The sequence below is a fragment of the Grus americana genome, chromosome 4 (assembly GCF_028858705.1).
Source record: "Grus americana isolate bGruAme1 chromosome 4, bGruAme1.mat, whole genome shotgun sequence".
Taxonomy (NCBI): Eukaryota; Metazoa; Chordata; class Aves; order Gruiformes; family Gruidae; genus Grus; species Grus americana.
The window spans coordinates 78,935,729-78,960,643 of NC_072855.1; the positions used below are offsets into that span (position 1 = coordinate 78,935,729).

General features: G+C 43.4%; 1 protein-coding gene across 7 annotated transcripts in view; it reads left to right on the forward strand.

Annotated features, from left to right (window-relative positions):
* NDST4 (N-deacetylase and N-sulfotransferase 4) overlaps positions 1-19,917 on the forward strand; it is a 149,601-nt gene extending 129,684 nt beyond the window's left edge. For 4 of the 7 annotated variants that reach the window (XR_008577070.1, XR_008577071.1, XR_008577072.1 and 1 more), the window contains 9 exons: positions 1,163-1,345; positions 3,089-3,185; positions 4,098-4,221; positions 5,790-5,964; positions 7,111-7,281; positions 9,437-9,546; positions 14,485-14,587; positions 14,885-15,416; positions 19,218-19,917. Coding sequence is in view for 2 of the 7 variants with exons in the window: in XM_054825141.1 (XP_054681116.1) it covers positions 1,163-1,345; positions 3,089-3,185; positions 4,098-4,221; positions 5,790-5,964; positions 7,111-7,281; positions 9,437-9,546; positions 14,485-14,587; positions 14,885-15,004 (1,083 nt within the window). In the remaining 5 variants the exon portion in view is untranslated. Of the gene's footprint in view, positions 1-1,162; positions 1,346-3,088; positions 3,186-4,097; positions 4,222-5,789; positions 5,965-7,110; positions 7,282-9,436; positions 9,547-13,884; positions 14,588-14,884; positions 16,393-19,217 lie in introns of those variants that run through there. The other 3 variants (XR_008577074.1, XM_054825141.1, XM_054825142.1) reach the window with 3 other exon arrangements.
* Positions 19,918-24,915: the final 4,998 nt, after the last annotated feature.

The window sequence follows — 24,915 nt, forward strand, 5'->3', positions numbered from 1 at the left end:
ACACATCCGAGGTGCTGGAGACCCAGATCTGCTAGTGCAGCTCTCAGAGGAGGGAGGTGCACATGCTGCCTCCTCTCTGCTGCCTGCACATCACTTTATAAGCTCACACCCAGCCCCCAGCTGTGCTGCCAGTTCCCACTCCTAATCATCCAAAAAGACTCACCTGGACAGAGATAGCTTTCTGCAGAGCAAGCAATTTACCTGTGAATCGGGTGTCCTCCCTGCTGATGACTACTCTTTTCAGAGTCAGGTGCTTCAGCCCCCAAAGCACGCATGGCTCATACCCCCAGCCCTGCCTGCAGACCTGCAGCCTAGCTGGGTGACGCAGCCAACGCCAGTGGCTGAGCCCGCTGGCTATTGCTCCTGCACCGAGCCCTCCCGAGGCTTTATGACCCAGCTACCTAACCGAAATCAGGCACAAAAAGGCTAGGAGAGAGCACTGAGCCCATGTCCCTCGCCTCAACCCGGTCCAACGTGAAGGTGAATGGATTGCTGTCCATGGTCTTCACAAAGCCGATGCTTTATTTTCCTTTACCAGAAATTTCCAGCACGACAGCAGGACAGCAAACTGCTAAACTCCCCACCACCATATTCTGGAGTTTGCTGTAACCAACGTCATACCTCTAATTTTTCTACCTCACATCAAGGCCTCTTTGAAGCATGATATCATTATAAAGAAGTGCACTGCCTGACACGCTGGTCTGCTTAATTGCTGTGGTCACGTTAATTTGTACTTTTTGCGATCTGCTGCATGTCATCGATTGCCAACTTCAGAGAGTGTGCTGAAAAAGAAGAAAAATATGCACTGTTCAGTTACCACCATGATGTTATTTCTTGATAACAGCGTAACTAAATTCCAGTGTCATTGCGCATCCTATCTTAGGCCAGCGTACCGAGTCAATCAGTCAAGTAACAACACTCAGTTTGATAGCATCTTCATAATGACAGTCTACAGATAAACCTGGCCTTTGCAGCCACGGACCTGAGTTTGATCACCTCCTGTAAAGCAAACACTGGGAAATATCTTCTTCACATTACTCATTTGGTTTTGGGTGGGGGAGAAGGGGTTCAGCAAATCTCCCAGGCCCCCTGTGCCTGCCCTTCCAGCCAGACGCTGCCATCTCCTGATGTCCTGTGACTGAAAGGTTTCTCTTGCTTCCAGATCAGCATCTTCATGACCCATTTGTCTAATTACGGGAACGACCGCCTGGGCTTATACACCTTTGCGAACCTAGCCAACTTCGTTAAGAGCTCGACGAACCTGAAACTGCAGACGCTGCCCCCAGTTCAGCTGGCTCAGAAGTACTTTGAGCTCTTCCCGGAGCAGACGGACCCTCTTTGGCAGGTAATGTCACATCCTCTTCCTCCTCCGATTACAATCCACTTGTGGAAATAAGAATCTTTTCCTGTAAAAGTATAAAAATTAAAAATCCTACTTCGTGTTCAGATATGTTATTTCTTCCTGCGTGCTGCCTTAGATGGTTTAAATTTTTTTGAGAGACCACTGCTTTTGACTAGAAATGGATTAGCTTCCACTCTCCCCAAATGAGACATGCTAAAAGCACCCAATCGCCATTTATGTGGGAGGAAGCTTCCTTTCCCGTCCCTCCTGCCTGCAGTTCTGCTGGCGTGTCACATTGCGTTAACTGATTGCGTTGCGCTATCGGTAAGATGCCCGCAGCCAGCCGGCGGCGAGCGCTATCTCAAGGCAAACGACGCAGATTCGTTGCACCCCTTAATGGGGAATCACTAATGTTGGATCACCGCACCTACAAGGAGGATTTCTCACCCTCTGAACCCCCTTCAATGAAACAGTGAGGAAAAGGGAAGGCATGTTTGCGGAGCGAACACAAAATGGGCGGCTAGTTTAAGAATGCAAAAGGGTTTCTGCACAGACCGACTGTTTTCTATCTCTGTTTTGAATGCACAACAGTGCTGCTTGTAATCTCAACACTGTAATTTCCTAATCATTCTTACACATATCTGGCTCTTGTCTTATTCAGAATATGATGTGCCACGCTGCGCTTTTAGCTATGCAGGCATAAATCCAGAGTGGCACCATGGAGATCTGTGCAGTTATTTTGGGCTTCCCTGGCAAAACGGAGCAGAAAATTTCCCTATTATTTTTGGCCCAGGTGCAAAAGAAGTATAAATCTGTAATATTTCCACTGAGTTTAGTGGAGCTGCAGCGATTCACATCAGTTAATGATTTTCTCCATTATATTTTGTTAACTTTATTCACTAGCAATCTCTATCTTCTATTACCAGCCAATACTATGCAAAAGCAGTATCTATATGATAACTGCTTTAAAGAGCAGTCAGTCCTAACCTTTTCTGCGGGGCCTTTTGTTCACACGTTTTAATTTTGCATTCATAGGTAGTAGAAAGATAAGGAGATGAATAATATCCCACATTTCTATTTTGTCCTTCCTTTTGGGTTCTTAGGTAAATTAAAATTGGCATTAAGTCCTATGCATCTGAAACCGTTTTGTCACCTAAGTAAGTAATGCCTTGAAGCTATTCAAACAGAGGTTTCCATTTTATCCTCAAATGAAAATTTGATTAAATCAATGTTTTAATCTTTTTTTTCTTCTTTTTCTTTTCTTTTTTTTTTTTCCTAATGACTGAACTTAATCCTCAGTCATGCAAAACCATTATATACACATTGAGTTTTGGTCAAAGGGACCACATACGTGCCTACCTACGTGCCTACGGACTCTGAGTTTATGAAATGAGCCTAACGGAGAGAAGGAAAATGCAGTAGTCTCACAGGGTGTGGAGTCTGACACCAATCCTTCCGGGATTTGCACAACTGTGTGGCGTTACTGACTTCTCTGGGAGCCCTGGAAGGATTGGCACTGAAGGATACCCAGGAGTGTGGTCCCTGTACCTGAATGCTTCCATGGATCCGTACCAGAGTGCTCAGTATCTGTCAAGAGTAAACTCTTACGAGGAAATGTGGGCTTTTACTACTTACTGTAAGGCCCTGGTGTTAATGCATAACATTTAGATCCTGCGAAGACTCGCGTGCATGCAAACATTTAGGATAGCCCCAGCGTGATGTACACAACTGCCTTTTCTTCTTCAGAATCCGTGTGATGACAAACGACACAGGGATATTTGGTCCAGAGACAAAACTTGTGACCACCTACCCAAATTTCTTGTGATAGGACCCCAGAAAACAGGTAAGAAGTAATGAATTTGTAACCGAAGCTAGTGTGTCCCCCCCCGTCCCTGTTTTGTATCTGTGTATTCATGTGCTGTAAACTGAAGCCATCTCCCCGCTACAGAGATGGTGCACTCCCGATCCCTGCGGGATTCAGACAGAAACTCCTTCCCTGCCAACAGAAAGGGACAACTGATTTTATAGTAAAAATGCATTCATTCACCACAAAAAAACCCCATGCTGTCAGGCTGCCCTATGTTAAGACTGTTATTAAGTTCTTTAACAAATTATTTCAACATCATTTGAGACCCTAATTGACAATAAATACATACATATAAAATATATATCCTTTTTTTATATATATATATATATATATAAAATTTCCAGTTGTTTTTGTCAAAGAAATAACAAAAAAGTACTGTTACTGGGATTTTAGAGCATACTTATGACATACAGGTTTGTTAGCTTTGAACTAGACAATTTATTCCTCAATAGCAGACCCCCCAGGAAAAGGACACAGAGGACAAAAGCGCAGCTCTGGGAGCAGCAAAAGCATAATCTCCCAGTTAGTGCTTTGGAAAAGTTTTGTGCAATGTAAATAGTTTGAAAACAAATGTGTTCAGGCCCAGTTCCCTCAATGGTTAAACACACAGTCCGGCAAGCAATGTCAGCAGCAGCAATACCGTGCTTGCATCAGAGAGCAGAATTCAGAGTTTGGAAATGGGAAAAGTTCGATGGGCGGAGAAGTCTGCACGTACTCCCCCCCCTCCCTCTGAGGGACGTAGGCCTTTCATCAATAGGCAACTTTCTTATAAAAGGTAATCTAATTTTCCTGTATATCTCAGCCTGCATTGATTTAAAGTACTTTCCTGTATGAATGAAGTCAAAGGGTTTTTTTCTATTTCCTAATGGCATCTTTTTGTTGTCGCAGGAACAACAGCGCTTTACTTATTTCTTCTGATGCATCCTTCCATTATCAGTAATCTCCCAAGTCCAAAAACTTTTGAAGAAGTTCAGTTCTTCAACGGAAACAACTATCACAAGGGAATTGACTGGTAAGAAGAATAACAAAAAAGAAGCGTTCATTATTGATACATGGTAGATCACAATGGAACAATTACAGAAGCATGTATGACATCTACATAATTGCTGGATGAATTTGTTATGCTTGGCATTATCAGACAGAAAGAGAAACTAATTTATAATGATGGGACATTTAATCAAGTCCTTGTTTAGATATTACAGTAACAATTTTCTTATTTTTTTTCACAAATGAATACAATAGCCAGCTCAGTTATGATGTGTCTTCATGCTGAACAGCATCTTTGTCTTTTCATAACTGTATCTATTCTGATTTATACTGTTTTTCTTCAAAAGCAGCTTTTCATTAAGTAAGATTCGAGTCATCTCCTCATGAGAAAACACCCCACACCCTAAAGCATTTCAGCTGGCATTCCTATCACAATTTTAAATATTGCTTTTACTATTTTTTCTTAAGAAAAGCTTTTTCGTAAGGTTTGCGTTTCCACAGGGAATAGTAGTTCTCATCCTTGTGTGAAAACTGAAATAGAAGACAAACATCACACTACACAGAAACAGATTAATCTTGAGCGGTTTTCCTTGCCCGCGTACTGCATGGAGAGCGTGCGGAGCAAACGAGGCTGACCGATAAAAGCAGGCTGTCCCCGCGACTACGAGACCAGCTTCTCGGTTCAAGGTGTCACGAAAAATAAAGGGACAGAAATGCTTAGTGTTTGTTTTTCCATGATGCATTAAGAAAGAGCTCACCCATTGTAGAGTACATGGGTAATACCAAGAAAGAGTGGTGACGGGAGGGTGGTGTCTCCTCTGCAACCCTCTGCACAACACGTAGAGGAAGACGTTGGCCTCTTGGAGACATCTTCTGCCATGCTTCACCAAAATTGGCCTGCAGGTTCAAACGTCCGTAAGGTCCTGCGTGCAGGGTGAGGCCCCACATACTTCATTTCTATAGAGAGGACACAAAAAACAGTTAGCCCCACCAAAACTGGAAGTTCCCGGAGTGTTCAGCAAAACTAAAGGGACTGAAAAATACCTCTAAAACAATTTCACCTTTTGCTTTGTTTGAATTCTTCACCCTTTCAGTTGAAACTTCTGCTTTACTTACTTTTACTTCCAATCAATTTTAAGTGGAAAAGACCATTCGAAGCCAAAATTCAAATCTCGCATTCTGAAAATGTCTAAAAGAAAAGATTTGTCAGTTCCAAAATGAAATATTTCAACAATGTTAAAATTCAATGGTTGACATTTTGAAGCTTTTCCCATTTTTTTCTGCAGCTAAAACTGAACTCACTCTAAACTGGTGAAAGATATCCCTTTGACAGTGAACTTATTAGCAAAAATCTCATCCATCAAAGGAAAAGCCTAATTACCTGACTTCATGGAGGCTTTAGCTATTACCAGCACCATGTAAGAGCCAAGATGTGCTCCCACTATTCCAGTTCTGCAGTGAGCTGAGAAATTCAATTTTGCTTCATGAGAATTATGTCTGAAAATTCACCTTTCACCTACCATGAAATGGGAAGCACAGGGATAGGACCCTTTTGCGATACTGCTAATTCTAACAAGTTTCTTCACCTCCCAGGTACATGGATTTCTTCCCCACTCCTTCCAACATCACCACTGACCTCCTCTTTGAGAAAAGTGCCAACTATTTCCATTCTGAGGAAGCCCCTAAACGAGCTGCTTCCCTCATCCCCAAGGCCAAGATCATCACCATCCTCATCGACCCATCCGATCGGGCGTATTCCTGGTACCAGGTACGGACCTTGCCTTGGAGAAACGGACAGTGAAATCAATGGCAGGGAACGATGGCCAACATCAGTGGGAATTCGTGTCCTTGAGCAAGAACGGGATTTATTGCAAGGCATTTGCGCTGTGTAGAAGTGGAAGGATGCTGAATGCCAGCTTTTGCAGTTGGCACCTGTGACACCAGTGTCATAAATGATGAAACTTCTCGGCACAGAGCTGCCACCAGCTGTAAACAAACTGTTTAATCTCAATTACAGCTGACACTGCAGAGAGGAAAAGCAGTGCTCCTCGCCTAGGGAGATGCACGGGGGAAAATGAGCACGGCCTGGCTAGAAAATCAGATCTCTTGGTGCTGAGAATCTGGTACCTCATCCCATCCTCCAGCGTGTAAGCGGAGCAATATGTGGTGGTGCACAAATGTGTGCAGTGTGTTCTAAAGTTTCCAAAGAGTTAAAAAGAGCTGTGCCTGGAGAGTTGGGGTTTGGGTTGGTTTTTTTTTTTCCTCTCCTTGGAAACAAAAGAAAGCTTATTGTTTTTCTGAGGAAACTCTAGGATGCTCTTTCTTGCCTTTTACTGAGCCCACACCTTTCCGTAACAAGGTCTGCACTATTTTAAAAAAAAACCTATTTATAAAGAGATGTTTAAGCATGCATGTAAAATATGGTGTAGTCATACAGATAAAGGAAATACTAAAAGCAGTGTTAAAAAAGACACAAATTAATAATGTTGCAATAAGCATAACATATAGCATATCTGATACTGTTATTACAAGTTCTGCAAGGAGTAAAACATGGCTTATAGGGCTGCAGTTTGCACCCTTTTTAATATCTCATTTGCACCTTTACAACTGCCAATGCGAGATGCAAAGCAGTAAAAAAAAAATAAATTGTGCCTACTTTGGCAGAATTTGGCTCCTCAGCTCCCCTCCCACCTGTCCCAGGAGGGCCCTTGACTGAATGGTGGCCCCATCCTGCTTCCTTCCCCCCGACCCCGACTCCTGCGTGGCAGAAGTGGCAGCGGTGGGGAGCCGAGGGGCTGCTGCGGGATGCGGGGGGGGGGCTGGCCGTGCCAGCGCAGCCCTCCCGCCAGCTCCGGGAGGCTTACGGCTTAATCTTCAGCATCCTTGTGACATGTGTCTAAATATCTCCCATTAGCATCAGCGATCTCATGAGGACCCCGCTGCTCTGAAATTCAATTTTTATGAAGTCATTACGTCCAGCCATTGGGCGCCCTCGGAGATAAGGACTCTCCAGAAGAGATGCCTGACACCCGGATGGTATGCTGTCCATATCGAAAGATGGTTAACTCATTACCCTGCTTCACAGGTAATTTCCACCCTGTTGTTTCACCGAGCTCATCAACTCTTAAAGTCCCCAAATGAGAATGGCCTCATCATTAGAGGTGATGGGATATTTCCCACTGGAACTCGTAGCTGTTAGGCAACGCAGATTTGACAAGATCAGGATATTTGGCAGAAGTGTGTTCATTTTTCTGTCTTCTGACGGAAAAGATGCAACAGGAAAACGCTATGAACTGTGGGCTTGAGGGGGGACTTTGGGGGTTCCTTTCAGGATCAGCCAAGGTTGTCAAGGTTTCTGGGTCCCAAGAAACAAGCAGCTGCAGCATGAGACATTGTGGGAAGATTTGACAAATTCATTTTGAAAATGCCAGGGCTTTTTCTAAACAGAAATTTCGTTCCGCTTCCCACTCACTCCCTTTCATAGAAAATTTCACATTTGTTTGATCCTGATATGGAATTAGCCTTTCTCAGTGTCAGAGCAGAAATTCCTTCTCCTGCCCCATCTTCCTTCAGATGTTTTATTTAATTGTCTTTCATAATCTTTCCTGTGAAAAAGTTACGGAAACACATAGACCTAAAGAATATTCCCATTACTAAAAAAGGTTGTTTACAGATATAAACTTAAAGCAAACATTTTAGTCCTACAAAATACATGCACGGGCACTCTTTACCTGTGGACGGGGTCCTTAGCTCAGTTCATACATCTACCTCCTGTAAGAAAAAGTTGTAAAAGAGTATTTAATGAGCAAGCATAATGAACAGGTATCTCCAGGGATTGCTCTATATGGGACAGAATTTTGCTGAAAGGAGGTAGAACCGAGTGTCGCCTAGTTAGTCAGGGACCTGGGAAAACACACATAAATGGCAGCTCTGTCTTTTTGCAGTCCTCGCTTTTCTTTTTATACAGTCTCAGCTGCACTACAAAGAGGAGAAGCAGGTCAATCCCATTTCCAGGAGAGAGGAGAAAGTCTCAGTCATTTACTTTCTTCTTTCATCTCTGGCCTTTCTGCTCTTTCATAAATGGGGAAGGAGTACTGCCTAGAGCAGCCCAGCTCGCAGCAAGGGCCGTCCCCGGGCAGTAGTGCCCTAGGAGCAAGCGGGGCACGTCTCCTTATCACCACCACGTCCCATCTTGATCCTCCGAAGGAGAAGGGGCTGTCCCGGCAAATTTGGAGCATGCAAAGGGCGCTGAACATCCCGTGCCCTGTTGCCTCCTCCTCTGCCCTCACCCGGGGCTGCTGCCCCCCCTCTCATGAAGATTTCTCTCCTTCTCCTGCCGTAGCGAAGAGCGAGTGCAGCCCTCTTATTAAACATTCAGAGGCACATTGACATATTTCTTGTAAAACCAGTAACCACTCATGTTTCATAGTTATAGTGATTAAATTTACAAGATACACAACAAAATGCACTCATTCTTAATAAGGTGCACACAGAGAGTGCGCTCACGGTGCTTACTAATGGGCACTCAGTAACGTGCATTCACTCAGCCTCTGCACTCAAAAACTTAATAATTCATTATAAGCCTTCACAATAAATATAAAACACATCTGCCCAGAATAGTTATTAGTAATACTGCTTGGTACTCCAGTAGACTTTTGATATATTGTCTTAACATTTGCTTGTGGAGGTTAATGTACCTTTACATCACATCAATCTTTAATTAAAAACAAAACAAAACAAAAACCCCTTTGCTAACAATTTTGTAGGTCTGTATGGTTGATAGGCTGGTGGTACGTTTCAAATAAATTGCCACAATATCATTTTTGAACATGTAATTGTATAGTTTCTGAACATTTAATTCTAAGATATATATGAGCTTTTTGCTATTTTACTTATTCCATGCCAGATTTTCTACGGATACATTGTAAACCTCAACAATATTTTTACATTCCTTCCTTATCTCTTTTTCTCAGAAGTCTGAGACTCGGGTTTGGCTTGTGAGATTTAACTCTTGCATTTGAACAATGTGCACGCACAGAGTTACGAGGTGCCCACTTGTACAAATTCAACATAATAAAGGAAAAAGTAAATCTAAAAAGAAGTTCATCCATATGATTGTTATTAGCACTGTACAAAGTCACACACTAACTTAAATTCATGTTGTCACAGAAGGGAAATAATGTCATTCTTTTGTTAATCTTAGTCCTCTTTCTAAATAGCTACTACATTTACCCCTACAGTTGCTTATTATTGATGGACAGCAGCTAAGAAGTGACCCAGCTACCGTGATGGATGAAGTGCAGAAGTTTCTTGGAGTCTCTCCTCATTATAATTACTCTGAAGCTCTAACGTGAGTCTGTTCCTTTATTATCTGCCCTACGGGATCACGGTGTACCTCCCCTCCTACCAAGAACACCTGGGCATTAATTACAAACAAACAAACCCCACATTACAACAATGATAATTTTGCAAAGCTTGGGGTTTCCTTAAAGTCATGTTTAACACCCATCCGGTTTTCCTTGAACTTGCATACATACAGTATCCTACAGAATTTAATTGGATGATTGCACACATTTCCACAGGCAATCTCTGCTTTGCACAACTTACAGAACAAATGACTGCTCCGTCTTTTGTATTAGACGTAAAACAAAGGCCCAGATTCATGTAAAAAATGTCTGCTAAGTTTGAGTGTTCGATCAGAGATGCCCAGGACTTGTTTTCTCAGGGTACCTAGTTTTGCTTTCATCCACGCACTGTGTAAAATACCTGTTCGGTTGATGTGAGTTGTGCAGGTAAGAGCTCAGCACACCTTTGCACATCAGATTGTTGAACCTTATGACAGTCTCGTGTCAGGTGTGAAAAGTTTGGCTTCGACATTTTTATCGCATTGGTATTGGAGTCTAATGACAGAGATTGGGTTAGAAGCACTCGGTATGACAGGATTCATCTGTTTGCATGCTTTCTTTGATGGTTTGCTTTTAACAGCGACCAAATATCTCATTCCCTAATCCCATTTTCATAGATGGTTGAGCCAATTCTGCCAACCTTTTACCTGCTGGTAGTAGCCCGACACATGGCACAGAAGAATTTAGTCCGTACACTTAAAATTATAAGCTGCTAAGAGTAGATCCCTAACCTGGAAGTGCCGGGCTGAAGTGCAGCACCTGGAGCGTGGGGAGAAGCTCGTATTTGCCAGTGAAGCACAAAACCCTCAGACTGAGCAGCCCGACTGTTCGTGGCTTGGAGTGTCGGTGCCAAAACTGCAGGTGCTCTGCAGGAGCCCAAATCAAGGAACTTAGGGAAAGCCCTTGGACTGAATTCCCACAGCCTTTGGTTGGGATCTAGCAAAGGCAGCTGTGATGAGCCCGGATCACATTTCCCATCCTCGCTACCCGGAGGGCGAGGCTTTCCCCGTGAAAGGGGGTTAATGGCCTGTGTGGCACTCTCTCTCTGACATTTCCCAATTCCCCGCAGGAAAGCAGAGTCTCTGCAGGGGCGGGAGTGGGCTGAATTTCTCTCTCCCCTCTTAGTCTGGCAGTAAATTGTAAGAAGCTTTTGCACCGAGCCTCTCCGTCTGAGGAGCATCAGCTCGTTACAGCCAGGAGCGCTGGGCTGGGAGAGCCCTGGGACGTCGGTGGGCTGGGAAGCCTGGCACTGCGGTGGAGGTTCTTCCAAGTCAGTGTGCAAGCAGAGAGCACGAGCCTGCACGGCGGGGTGGGAAGTAGAAAAGCCTGTACTTCCCCTTCCCCGCAGCCTGCTACCAGGAAAACTGTGGGAAAATGAGACCACGGATTTTCCACCTACCCCACGCTGCCTCCTCTCTGCTTATCATTATTTTTTAATGTTTCCTCCGCTGGGTGGGTTATGGTTATTTATATAATAGGTATCAAGTGAGAGTTGAGTGCTTGTTGTTCTTTGAGTCTTCAGAACGTTGCTCTGCCAAAATCTTTTTCTAGAGGAAAAATTTGGGATTTCAGAATGTCATTTTTTAAGTCATCGGTCTCCAAAGCGGATGAAATAGAGGAGCGGTTTGAATACGCAGCTGAACTACTGATGTTTGAACAACTGCTGCTGCACATCTGCAGTGCCTTCTGCTAGGTTTTTAAAAATACACACCCACATACATATATCTTCCTTTCTGTAACTAAATTAAAGTCAGTGGAGTCACACACCAGGAAAAAATTTGGCCTCTCATATTTGTTTGGACAGGAAAAATGGATTGTAAACAGATCTATAAAATTATGCAGTCACTGTGTAGAGGCATCAAGAATGCAAATGTGCTGTGGAAGCACACACTTCTGTATGGATTTAGGATGGAAGAGAAAAATGCATTAAACAATGTAGTTACTTTATGGTAGGACTGTCAAAGTAAAAAAGATTGCATAGGATCGTTCCTAGTCATTACTGCCTAATAACTGTATACCACACATTTTTAAAGTTGTCACAAAGCAGCCTAAGGACCCAGTCCTGCAAAACACTAGCGAGCAACAGGTTCATCACCCTGAGTAACTACGTGAACGTCTTACAGTAAAATGAACCCAGGCAGGAGGACGGTACTAATCAGAGCCATGGGAAGAGAGCAGACGGGAGACAGGGGCAGGGCTCGGGTATCTGGAGAGAAGCGCACATCACGCCGGCTTAGCGAGAGCCACAGCTGCTAAAGAGGACCTAGATTCAGACTAGCTACAGGGAGACGTTTTTTACAACGAGGGTGGCGAACCACTGGCACGGGTTGCCCAGAGAGGTGGTAGATGCCCCCAGCCCAGGAAACATTCAAGGTCAGGTTGGACGGGGCTCTGAGCAACCTGATGGAGTTGAAGAGGTCCCTGCTCATTGCAGGGAGGTTGGACTACATGGCCTTTAATGGTCCCTTCCACCCCAACCCATTTGATGATTCTACAACCTGCACTTTTTATTAGAGTAGTGAAAACAAAGGGGGAAAATCAACTGATGTTGCAAGACTTCTACACATAATGCCATCAAAAGAAAGACATTGGGATCCCTTTCCTTTTAATCAACAGATGACCCTACCGAAGCTCCACTGACTGCTAGGAAGATGTATTTCATGCCCAACATCCTCACGGTCGTGAGGTCCAGCGCAGCGTGGACCAGTGGTTCCCTTTGTTTTTCTCAGCAGGCAGCGAAGGAGGGAGGCAGGACAGAGACTGGTTTTGGCAAAGGGCAGCCAAAATGCCGCTTTGTCCATCCCGGCTCATCACGCCACGCTCTGCCCACAGAGGCAGCTCCACGTCCAGTCTCCCAGGGGAGATTTCCCTCATTTTCCCTCGTGTGAACAACAGGAGGGAAAGGAAAAGACAGGATTAGGGGAGCGTACATTTAAGCCAATGTTTTCTCTTGTCCGGGTTTGGGTGCAGACAGCCCCTTGCAGGTGCCATCCCCACCTCGGGCATCGGGTCCTGACTTCTTGAGGGGTGGGGTGGGCGCACAGGTGTCCGGGTTCAACCCCGCATTTCCCACAGGCTTACTCTGCAAGGGAAGAAAAGAAAAGATAACCGAGCCTGGAGGAAAGGTTTCTGCTGACTGCTTTAAAAAGCTGACTTGTAACTTCTGCCTTAAGGCTATCACCATTTATAAATAAATACTTCCATTGTGCCCAATTACATTTTCAGGACTCCTGAGAGTTTCATAATACCTGAACGCAACGGGTTGAATTCAGCCCGAGCTGTCTCACACTCTTTTCCCCTTCCCAAATTTGCACATATTCTTAATAATGTTCAGTATGCTCCTTCTGAGACAGAAATATTGTTTGGGGCATAGTTTTGCAGTTTTCCTGTTACCCAGCACACTACATTGCTGCTTCTCTTGGGAAATTAGTGCAAGCCAGCTGAAGTACTTCACCATGCAGAGAGCAGATGGAAAAGGCCAAAGTAGAAATGAATCCATCATCGATATATCCATTTAATCAATGATTTATTTATTTTTAATTGATACAGCTACCGAGTGAATTTAGGAAACAAGGGTCAGGCCTGTAGTAATAGGCTGGGCAAGAAAAAAAATATGTGAAGAAGGTTCGCCCTTCTCCGGAAATTAGTTCGCTCGTGTACAGCAGCAAATTGCAGGTGCGCCCGTGTCATACGGATAGAGCCAGGGCAAAAAGGTAGTCTGTAACTAATTAACTCCGTGTTCCAGCCAATTATACTTCATCCTTTTCAAACATCTGCTGAATAGCAGAAATGCGAACCTTTTCAATGTTTTATGCATGCTGCAAGTCCCACAGCAATAAATTCAAAACTTAACGCTGCGTGTTGTTCATTCCTTAGTGACTACGTGTTTTAAAGCCTTAATCTAAAATTCCTTTATCTTTGAATTTTAGACATCAAGATCAAATTGCGTATTTCAGATAAGACTGCTAAGACAGTGTTTATGCTATAATGCCATCTTTGGAATGAAAATGATATTTAGATCTAATGATATGGAGCAGCCACCTCCTCGGGTGCAGTTAAATTATCAACAACCAACCAGCGGTTCTTTCAGTAGACCTGAACACTGCTTATTTCCCTCAAAAATCAACAGAAACCATTTCAGTATTATATTTCTCATCGTTTCGTAGTCATGCAACAATCACAGACTTTTCTGTGTAAATAGACATTAGGGATTGAGCCTATGCCTGTTGCAGTCAGCAAATAATAGATCCGCTTGCCCTTTTTAACCGCTCTCACCTTGACAGTGCTGACCTACAACAGCATCAGCTCCAACTGGCCATATGGAGAGCTTTCCTCGAGCACAGCCGACGATGTCCTTGAGAATACGGCGCATCTAATTCCAGGAAAAGAGACGATTAGTAATTTTTTTTCAACAAAACGTTCTTTGTTCAAGGGTCAATTGATCAAAACGTTAGCATCCTGCAGGGATACATGGAGCAGTTTGACACGAATAAAATCTCTGACTAAAAGCAGACAATAAAATGAGTCACAGTCTGGAGTGGGGCGGTGTGAGATCCTTGGGCCTGAGGCTCAGGACTTTGGCATCCTATAGATCAACGCTTAAAACTTGTACCATCTATGCTGGACAAGTAGAACAAAAATTAGCTAGTGTAGGTAAAGTACAATGTGAAAAACTTCTTGCCTCAAGCCACTCCCAAGGCAAATTTGTGGAAAATATAAATTCCCAGAGCTTTCGCAAGAGAGGAAAGCTGTTTCCCACTCTGGCCTCAGTATTTCAGTCATCTAGAGAGATGCGTGCAGTGATAATTGTTGCCTAACACTGATGTCTTAGCTGAAAGATTCTTCTGTAGTGAGGTCTTTCAAAAAAGTATAATCCTCTATAGGTTTGACCCTCAGAAAGGCTTTTGGTGCCAGTTATTGGAAGGAGGGAAAACAAAGTGCCTGGGGAAAAGCAAAGGTCGAAAATACCCACCAATGGACCAAGAGGTAAGGGCTTTCCAGAGATTTAACTTCACATTTTTTTAAAATTCACCCTGTGTTTGACTCCTAAACTAAATACACTCATTTCTTTTTTTTTTTTTTTTAAATTTTCACTGGCTTAATAGTTTTAAAACTCAGAAACTTTTAATGAGCTTCGAGTGACAGGAGATTAATTTCCCCCCCTTAAGAGCCCCTCTCGGAGCAGTGCATAGCTCCCAGGTGGGAGCACCTGCCAAAATCTGCCATCGGATGGGTTTCCTTCCTTGACTGTTGTTTTTTTTTTTTTTTTTCCTCCCGTCTCAGTCTCGAGCATTTCTGTCGAGCTACTACAGAGACCACAACGTGGAGTTGTCCAAGCTGCTGCACAGGCTGGGGCAGCCCCTGCCCTCCTGGCTGAGACAGGAGCTGCAGAAGGTCAGGTAGCACCCAAGGGCAGGGGACCCAAGTAAGGACGATTTCCTTCACCGTCAAACCCCTTGCTTCTCCGACTCACTTGTGATCGTCAGTAGAGGACCTCATGAATAACGCTCTTTCTATTTAAAAAAAAACAAAAAACGAACCACGAAAGAATAAAAAAACCCGAACCCGACAACTGTTTGTATGCACGCGCTGACAGTTATTAGCATCGACCCCTTTTGTCAGCTTCCAGGAAATAATACGGAGCTACGCGGCATTACTCTTTACCCAGACCGGGATTCGTGCATAGCCTAGTTCCTCTGTTCACCAGGAAGTACCAGAAACTGTGTGTAGGATGGATTGACTTCGGTGTACATGACAAATTGCAGTCTGTCAGGACACGAGCAAAGGATGGGAACATCTCTCGCTGGACTGTGAGGTTGGTCACCCGCCGGGGTTTTTTCCACGTTCGTTTTCGCTGTGTTTTTCCCCCAACCCTGCAAGTTTTCCTGTCGTTTATAGGGGGATATTCAGCACCATGCAGTCAGGATCCCTAACGGTTATGATATATGTAGTATTAACGCACCATCCTTGCTTTCTCCAGAGAAAGCGGTGGGCTAAATTCTCACCCACCCTGCTTCCCTGGGATTCCTGTAATAACTGAGGACAGTCTATGCTCGCTCTTCTGTTGTGGGGTTGGGGTTTTTTCCCTTCACAACAAGACATGTCCTGATTTACTGGAGTTGTGTGGGTCGTTGCGGTGCCAGGCAGCGAGGTGGCTGTCTGCCCAGATCCCAGCGAAACCCATTGCCTGTCTTTTGAACGCGGCTACTCTCCCACCTGACAGGGTTTTCAATCACATCTGTTGGGTTCCTACAGCAGCTGTGACAGAGCTCCAAGATGTGAAAACTACAGTCTGTTGAGGAACAAACTTTTTCTACAAACTTTAGTGGAGTTGAAAGGACAAGCATGCCCACCATATATCACGCATACATATATGATGCATATATTTTTATGCCCGCATATCTACCTACTGTGTACGTAGATCAGACATACACTTAGTTTTAAGTATCCGCTTTTTGTGCCCATAGGTAAATGAAAGCGTGGTTTACCAAAAATATGATGTTAGGAACTGTGCCGCATTCTCAGGTCTGTGTGGGCAAGGTCAACAAGACTGGGCAGAAGCTCGCTGGGAAATGTAAGCTGAGGGGAGAAATACCATTTAGGCATTTCAGCCTTGTAACGCTTTTTCTCAAGGGCTGGGAATAGGACAAGGCCAAGTACCCCCTGCCCAGCTGGCTGCCGCAGGAGCACGACGTGCCCGACCCCACCAGAGCTGCACAAGGACGTACACAAACATAGAGGAAAGCCCGAACAGACAAGCGTTGCCCAGCTTCGTGTTTGCCTTTAAATATTGAAATGGGATTCATCTCACCTAAGTGAGACATCTGCTTTATTTTATAGGTGATGAAGGGAGATAGCGCTTCTAGGACACCATTCATCTCATCACAAAGCAGACTTCTTAAATGAGTGAGATTAATCTTGCCTCTTCCTCTCTATTGATTGTAAAAGGACAATAGACAACTCGTTCAGGGGAAGAGCTCAGTTGTATAGGTCTAAAATTAGGTGAGCTGAAAAGGAGATGGTATTTTATTTCACAGCTATAGCCGCTGAAGATGAGAGGGAGCTGGGAGGGTCTGAGGTCTTGATTTTGTTTTCCTAAAGTAATTTGTCTAGTTCTTATATTTTGACCAGGAGGACCCTTCAAACAGAGCTAGGGCAAACTAAATGCCCAATACAAGGAACATTATGTGGTGGGTTTTGGCCTTTTTTTTTTGGGGGTGGGGGTGGGGTGGTGGGTGGAGGGGGTGGGGAAGGGAAATCCGTTACATAGATTATTGCAAGTTCACACTCTTTTAGCACTGATAATGCCAAAGATGACTAGTCTGATCAGAGTTTTGGATAAGCAAGCCTTGGTTAGAGAAGAATATCTAAATCAGGCATTTGAAAAAAATTTAGCTGTTAAAATGCATTAGAATTGGCTCATCATTAATTAAAAGATGACTTCATAACTTGTTGGTTAAAAGTTAAATAAGCATTAAATTGGTTTCAGGAGTTTTTCAAAAAAATGACATAAATACTGTAAAACCTGGAAGGTTATTTCTTGTTCTTAGTTTTTCATTTAGAAAAAAAAAATTAAGTCTTTCCAACTCTCAGCTCTGTAATAGCATCATGTCCTTAAAACACACTGGATATTTTTATACCTCATTGTTATTTTTTAAGTTTGAATGGGCATCACATTTCCGAGAGATCTCGTGTTCCATTGAAAACTGACATTTGAATTGACTTCATTATGTGTCATGTAAAGATGAAATAACAGTATTTCAAAGTTTCATTCCTTCCACTTGTAATAGGACCCATCAACACAGAATTTCTCTGGACCACCGTATTATAGAGGAGCCTTTGTGGACTAGCTGTAAATGATTTCAATTTCTTTTATGCCTTTCATATCGCCGGCCACGTAATTGTTGGGATTCTTAAAGACCAGCAAAACAAATGCAATAAAAATGAAACATTTATTCATGGCAAGGGGGCCGTAGCTGGGAAAGATAATGCTGACCCTTCTTTCCTATTCATAAGCTACAGGATTCATCTCCAAATTACATCCACGTGGTGCAGGCTGTAAACCAAGAGGAGTTTTACTTACTGGAGGGCTGCGGCTGCGCTTTGCTCCCATTCCCCTGGAAACAGGGATTCCCGCAGAGGTTTGAAGGAACCTTGCCGCACCGAGGACCTGACCTACTGCCCGCGGAGACCAGTGGGAGTCTTCCTATTAATTCCAGCAGACCCCGGTCGGCCCCCAAGAGCCAGTTTCATACGGCACAATCTGCGTGGTTCAAGCATCACGTAGCCCTGCCACTGCTGGAAATCCATTTCTAGGGTGATTTCTTCCTTCCACCCCTCTCGGTGAGCGCCGTGCCATGGTTGGAGCTGCAAGCCGTCCCGCACCTCCAGCACCCTGCAGGGCTGCACCATCTCTGGTCTCGCCCTACCGCGCAGGTCCCTCTCTGCTCCATCCTCCCACCTCACCGGCTACCAGAAACAGAAAACTCAACGCTCCGACACAGGTGTCGGGGTCTATGGCAGCGTATTTGGTGATTAAAGCAGGACTTTGGCCCTCAGAAAACTGAGCTTGTATAATCGAGGTTGTTTTCGAACGAGAAGCAATCAGAACAGGATGCAAAAACTTCTAAATTATGCATTGACCTCTCAAGGTCTAAAATAAAGTTGCCGGATTAACTGCTCATAGATGTTTTCTAATAAAACAAATTTTCCCTCTGATAGGGAATCAGACTGCCGTGTGTCCCCAAAACAAATTAAGATGGCGGAATTATAAATTCTTAGGGGAGGAAAACGTTGCGTAATGAAAGCGCTGATGGGTCCAGACTCTCTGATGTGATAATAAGGCAGCGGGGACGTGCCCTGAATAGAAAAGCAGAAGCTGAATATTTTCTCCTTTTCCTTCCCCTTCCTCCTTTTCCTTCCCGTTCGTGTTAAATTTTGAGCCATCGTGCTGAAAAGCACACCATGGGCAGAGCCCGTGAGACGGGGAAACATTATTCATCTCCAGAATGATCGGCCGAGAATAAATTAGGTGCAGGGTGCTCATTTCCCCTCAGCTGGGCCACCTTAAAGTCAAACATCAAGTCCAAACTAGTCATTTAGCCTCCACCAGTAGCAAATTATGTTTATAATCGGTTTAAAATTGATGTTTATAATAAGTGTGCGAGCATGTGACAGCTGTGTAAACCAGGTACAACATAGGTATATAAATCAGCAGAGCCTAAGTGTCTAATTTTATTGTAGTTGAGTAAGATTAAGTTGGCCGCTGGTGTCAGGAGAAGCTCTCTTTGCACAGGCAATTTAGCTTTGCTGCTTTAGCTCTAGGATTGCAGTGCCATCTCTTCCCTGCCAGTAGACATTCTCCTTCTCAAGGAGCTGGAATCTCATACAATCACCTCGCTATATTTGTCCTCAGCAGCAGCAGCAGATCATGAAACTTAGCTTTAACAGTTAGTCTGTCCATCATTATATTACTTCATACGTCTCGGCATAAATCTGCCAGGAATTGCTGCTTCGGAAACGTTTTTTTTTATTTTAGCGTATGTTCTTGGGATAGGAATTTCCCTGTCAGACAACATTGCTTACGCTGTCTTTATTTTCTCTTTTTCCCTTCCAGTTCATCCTTTTAGCGTGACTGCAAAGGCGTGGACCTGTCTGTGGATTCGATTCCTCCATCACTATCCCAGCTAGGAAAGCTACCAAAAATAAATAAGGATTTGAAAGCGACACAGATTCTGAAGTGTTCAGCGCTCCAGTGACTGGATAACTTTTTTAAGACTTATTATCATTTCTGTAGTATTTCAAAATGAAAGACATCCTCTTGATAGAGCTGAGGAAAAACTTCACTGTCTTGCCCAAGCTCTTTTTTTTTTTTCTTTTTCTTTCCTCTCCTACGTGACGACAGCAAATCCCGTTGAACAAATACTTGGTGTTGAAGAAAAGGGAATCAAAATAAATTTTGATCACTCAAAGTATTTTTGTTGGGGGGTGGTGAGGGAGCTCAAAGTCTGCATTTGCTGGAATTGTTTTAAATAATTGATGTGCACACACCTTATTATTGGTTCTTCTCACTGCCGCAGAATAAACACTTCTGATGGTGTATTATGGAGCGCGCTTTTCTTCCTCCCTTAAACCCTCTTTCCCATTTTCCAAGCCAAAATTTGCTCTTCAATAACCTCTGCCGTATATTTCAAGCCGTGCACTGACTCAGCTTCTCCCGCTTCAGCAACTCCTCGAGGCTTTTACCCGTCCTCAACGCCGCGGGATTTACAGCGTCGGCTGCACCGGCGCTGGGAGTGCCATCGACCTCCTCCTCGTCCACCTCCCAGGCAGGGAACATTAATTCAGGCAAGTCTGACACTTCTATGTACGTACGCTGCCTAACGCGCAGTTACGGGCCTGCCTTTCAAAAGTATTACCCGCCTGCACTCAGGGCGAGGCGTGGATATTCGGACAGCCCTGTGTAAGCTCCTTCTCTAATTATCACACCAAATTTTTGCTCTGCTCTGTTTGAGGAATCTTAAAAGGACCCGATGTCAGCTGACGCAAATTGCCTTGAAGGTGGCTCATACCGTGCACTCAGAATGAAGAGACAGTGATTTTTTTTCTTCCACTCTAAAATATCATAATGCTTCTACTTTTTACTATAAAATATTCATTTGTTTTACAGATCTATGTCAGAATGAGGTTAAATCATATCAGAGTCAAGGATTCTTAGTACAAGCCTTACAGAATAGCAAATTATGCCTCACTAGAGCTTTTATCGTTAAGCATATTAGAAGTGACATTACAGACATCTTAATGTCTGTTTTGCCTTTTTTCAGGATCTGTTTGACATTTTCAGTCAAAGGAGACATGGTAGGTAAAATTTTCAAAATATTTTAGGATTTTAAGTCTGTTTTTTTTTAAAAAAAAGACTTGTAGGCCCTTAGAAACCAAAAAGCAATTGGTTTTCTATCATAATTATCTGTTAGCAATTCAGTTTGGCACTTTTAAAAGCCCTCACGGACATTCGCTTGTCTGCTGCTTTAGATCCCAAACACCTTTATACATCTAAATGAAGATATTACAAAAAAAAAAAAAAAAAAAAAGCCAGGTTTTTTTTCCTGTCCCTCACAGACCCCTGTCCTTTTTTGGCCACTTCTTGTATTGCCTTCCTATTCCCCGGATGGGAAAGGAAGCCACGTGGAAATCGCAGCTGAAACCCACCAATGAACTGGAATGATTTTTGCCTAAACCAGAAATCTTTCCAGGCTCGGTCGAGTTTCCTGCCCGAGTCTGATTTAGTAAAAGGCTAGGGGAGTTCTTCCAAAAATTTACCACTTCTCTTAAATTCACTAAGCTTTGCATTTTCCCTCCTAGCTTCTGGAATCAGACTATTCCCTCCCAGAGCACTGGAAACCTGGGAGCACTAAATAAACTTCTATACGCAGCCTGTGAGAGGAGAGGAAGACCACTTTTTCATGCACATAAATATCCAAATTCCAGTTAGAAATTGATTTAGAGAATCACAGAAATGAGTTCTACATGTAATTTATACTCATATTTCCATTTATGAAGAATTAAAGACTTCCTAGGGAAACCAGATTGATATTTGCATTTCGATCCGCCGCAGCTGTTGGGTGGGGAGAAAAACATTTAAAATATCTAAATAAACCCCTATCTGCCACTTCGGGTTTACAAAGCCGTTTGTCCTGATACAGCTAACTCCAACCAGACGTGGGCTGGTTTTATAGTACTCCTATTTCTTTGGGAATAGGAATGTGACATGTTAATACACAAATCTGTTTTCTTCACAGAAGGTCAACTAGCTTTATGAGCTGGTAGTTAGAATCGTCCCGGGTTTTTTTTTCAGAGGTTATTTTCAGCCAGAGGAAGGTCAGCAGTGGGCGGAGTGGGATTCCTTAATCAAACTTGCAATTCCATAAAATGCTATGGGGGTTGAAAAATGCGCTTTATAATTTGGGAGATAATTGCATGCCATTCAATTGACTTTGTACTTGCTGCTTTTCTAACTCTGGCGTATGCTCTGCTGTCTTGCAGAACTTATCTGTAAGACACATTCCCTGTGGGGTAATTTAACTTCATAGAATGAGCTGAACTACAAGAAAGAGCTGGATATACGAGGGGATGAGTTTTTACAGAACTTAATGTGAGGCTGATATTTATTTACAGAATTTTTTTTATTATTTTGTTTTGTTTTGTTTTGTTTCACTGTGTTTGCCTTGGCCAGGGAATCATCTCAGTATTAATCTGCATGCCCCCCGAAGACACGCAATTCCCATTAGTATCAATGACAATTAAATATTCTCATGAAGGAGAGAATAAACCTACCAATGGAAAATGTTATTTAATGACACTGTAGTTACAGCGCATCTTCCTGCAGAGCTTTGTGTAATCACACCAAGTAAGCAAAGAAAAATTGTTCTGCAACGTGAAGCGTTTAAAATTTCATAAGCAATCTGGTTTAAAAAAAAAAAAAAAGGCAAAAAAAAAATCACCTTTTGGGCACCCCATCATGACTGGGGACTGAAGTGATTCGGTGATTTTATAGATATGAAATTCCCCACGCACTACGTAGCTGGAGAGACGTTCCGATGGAGATCCACAGCCAGTCTCGCTATTGCTGAGGTTCACTGCTAGGCAGGGAACCCGTGCCTTCCAGCAGCCCGAGGCACACCTGAATCCGCACGGCACAAACTCATGGTGTAAGAGGTCCTACGCTTGGTTCCTGGGCTGCATGTGGCAATCTCTGCCTCCGTTATCGAGTGATTATCCCCATACAGTACCCAGACGTGAAAGTCACCGGAGCGGTTGCTGAACGCCCGTGTCTAAATCCACGGAGTGAAGGTGGATCCCCTCCTGCGAGGGTGGACCCCCTCTGATCTGCTCCCCAGATTAAAGTCTCTGAGATTTATCACATCTGCTCCTGCATCAGATTTCTGTACTGCACCTGGCAATAAAAACCAATATGAACTGAAGCAAGGGCTTTTTATACAGGAAAATAAAAATACGTATTGAAATAGTCTTCACTTATATTTCTTTATTGTATGGATATACAGGGCTCATGAATTTTTTATTTAAGGAGAAAGTTTTCTGCCTGAGACAGTCGTCGTTTTCTCTCCTGCTAAAAGGCCATGTTCCTTGCTGTACTGTAGCCTGCTTCCCCTCCGTTTCTTCCCACCTACCCACCCTCCTTGGGGCTACTTCTCACCATCAAGATCTAGTATTCCACCTGTTAATTTCAATACCAACTGCATTTCTTTCCGTACTAATTTCTTCTGCTCCTAGCTTTCACAGAGGAAAAAACACAAACCTCCCAAGTAAGCATCATCTTTCATTTTCTAAACCGTACCCAGTTTAATTACTTTTAAATATTCTAGTTAATTAAGACAATGTGTACTAGGAGCATGCTGAGGTTCTCTTTGATGTTGCTAGCTTTTCTGCATTATTTCCACCCTTTTTCCGCTGCCCAGATGCCCAGCACCAATTCAGGGAAGCCACTCAGTTGTAAAGAGTTGGTTGGATGGCACCACGTGTAAATCCGCCATCATTGAGCTGGGGGCTGCAGTTAAATTATAAATTATCATCTTAAGTAGGAAGAACATTTTTATGGATCCCGGTTCATCCTCTGCGGACTTCAGCTATTTCCAGTAACTGCCACGCAGAACGTACTAAAATTTGTCGGCTGCTTGGAAGAGGAGAGAGTTGAGCCTGGAGACTTAATTCCCTTCAATCTTCTTAAAAGATATGATCCAATACCTCAAGATAAAAACGTTGCCAGCTGAGGAAGATACAGGGAGGCAATCCAAAGCAGCCGGGACAATCAGAATGGACAAGCATCTTAGCACAACACTAAAACTCCTTTCTCCGAAGGTCAGAGGCACAGCCAGGAAGCCACCTCTGGCTTTTTCCCTCTGTGTTAGAAGATCTGGCTGAAGAAGAAACATTTCAAGGCTTGCCTGGATCGCTGTAGGAAGCTATAGTGTAAGTGCTGTAACACAGACCGTGTTGTCATGGTCGCCCATTTCGCAAGAAGCAACGATTTTTTTCCCTCCATGTGGGACAAGCCCAGATACAAAATTTTGACAAACGTGTTTTATATTGGTGACATCTTGCAGCACTGTTTTTGCTCCGGCGTAGAAAACATCTGTATAACAGAGAATTTTTACGACCACGGGAGCCGGCTCGGCAGCTGAAGATTTTAGTGCAGATCCTAAATCACCGTTTCTGTAGTGCTGCAGATTTTTTTTTTTTTTTTTTCAGAATAGCTCTATATTTTCATAAACCCCAAGTACTTTTACTTAAGTCTTAGCATGTTCACGTCATGGAACCAACCACTAAGCGGCAATGAGAATTGTGCAACGAGAGAAAACGTCCGGAATCACAGAATCACACGCTAATTAATAACCTGATCCACTCCGGCCCCGTAGGAGAGGTGTGTGCGGCGGCCAAGCGGTGATCCCAGGGGAAAAAGAGGATGGGGCTGAACCATGAGCTTAGGACAGCAGCAGCAATCAGAAAAATGCTCTGAAGGTGGTTTTGTAAATCAGAAAAACATGTTTGCTTTAAAGGGAAATCCTCAAAGAAGATAATTGTGTGTGCTCTGACTTGTCTGAAAACTAGAGCTATTGGAAATTGCCAGGAAACCTCAGGCTGTGAAATTTCTTGCCCTCCTCTCTGCAGTGAGTTGCTGATACACCTGCACATGGCCCTGTCTCTTTTCCTGGCGGTCATTACGCCGTTCCTTTGTAAATGAGAAATTAATTTTTGTCCTCCTTCAGAAAGGCCACCCCGGAGAATTAAGCTCTGGGGAGAACAAAGTGAAGCATTTACCAACAGCCCACTCTTTGCTCTCTACGTCCGTGTCTTCCATAAGACGTCGTCTGACAAAATACCGAGTACTAAAGCAGAAATATCCTCGCAGACTTGTCTTTCCCATGGACCTATTTAATACTGGCACATTAAACACATTTTTATTTTACTCATTAAACAAGAAGAATTCCGGACACTTAACAGTGACACAATGAAGACATTATAAAATTTGGTAATGTGCAATAAAACTACTTTCATTTAAGTACATCCATTTTCTGGTTTTCTTCCAATTATAAGTTTTGCACTCTTGCACCTTCAATTACAAAGCTCAGAGCCAATTTTAAACGACTCGTTTGTCCACAGATAATTCCATTTCATTTTGGCTGCCTTTTTCATTTGCCACCTGTTGATTTATTATCTTAATAATTTATTCCTTTGTAGCTTCGTTGTTTTTCCAATAAAAGACAAGTTAAATTCTGGGGTAGAAACCCATCCTTCTT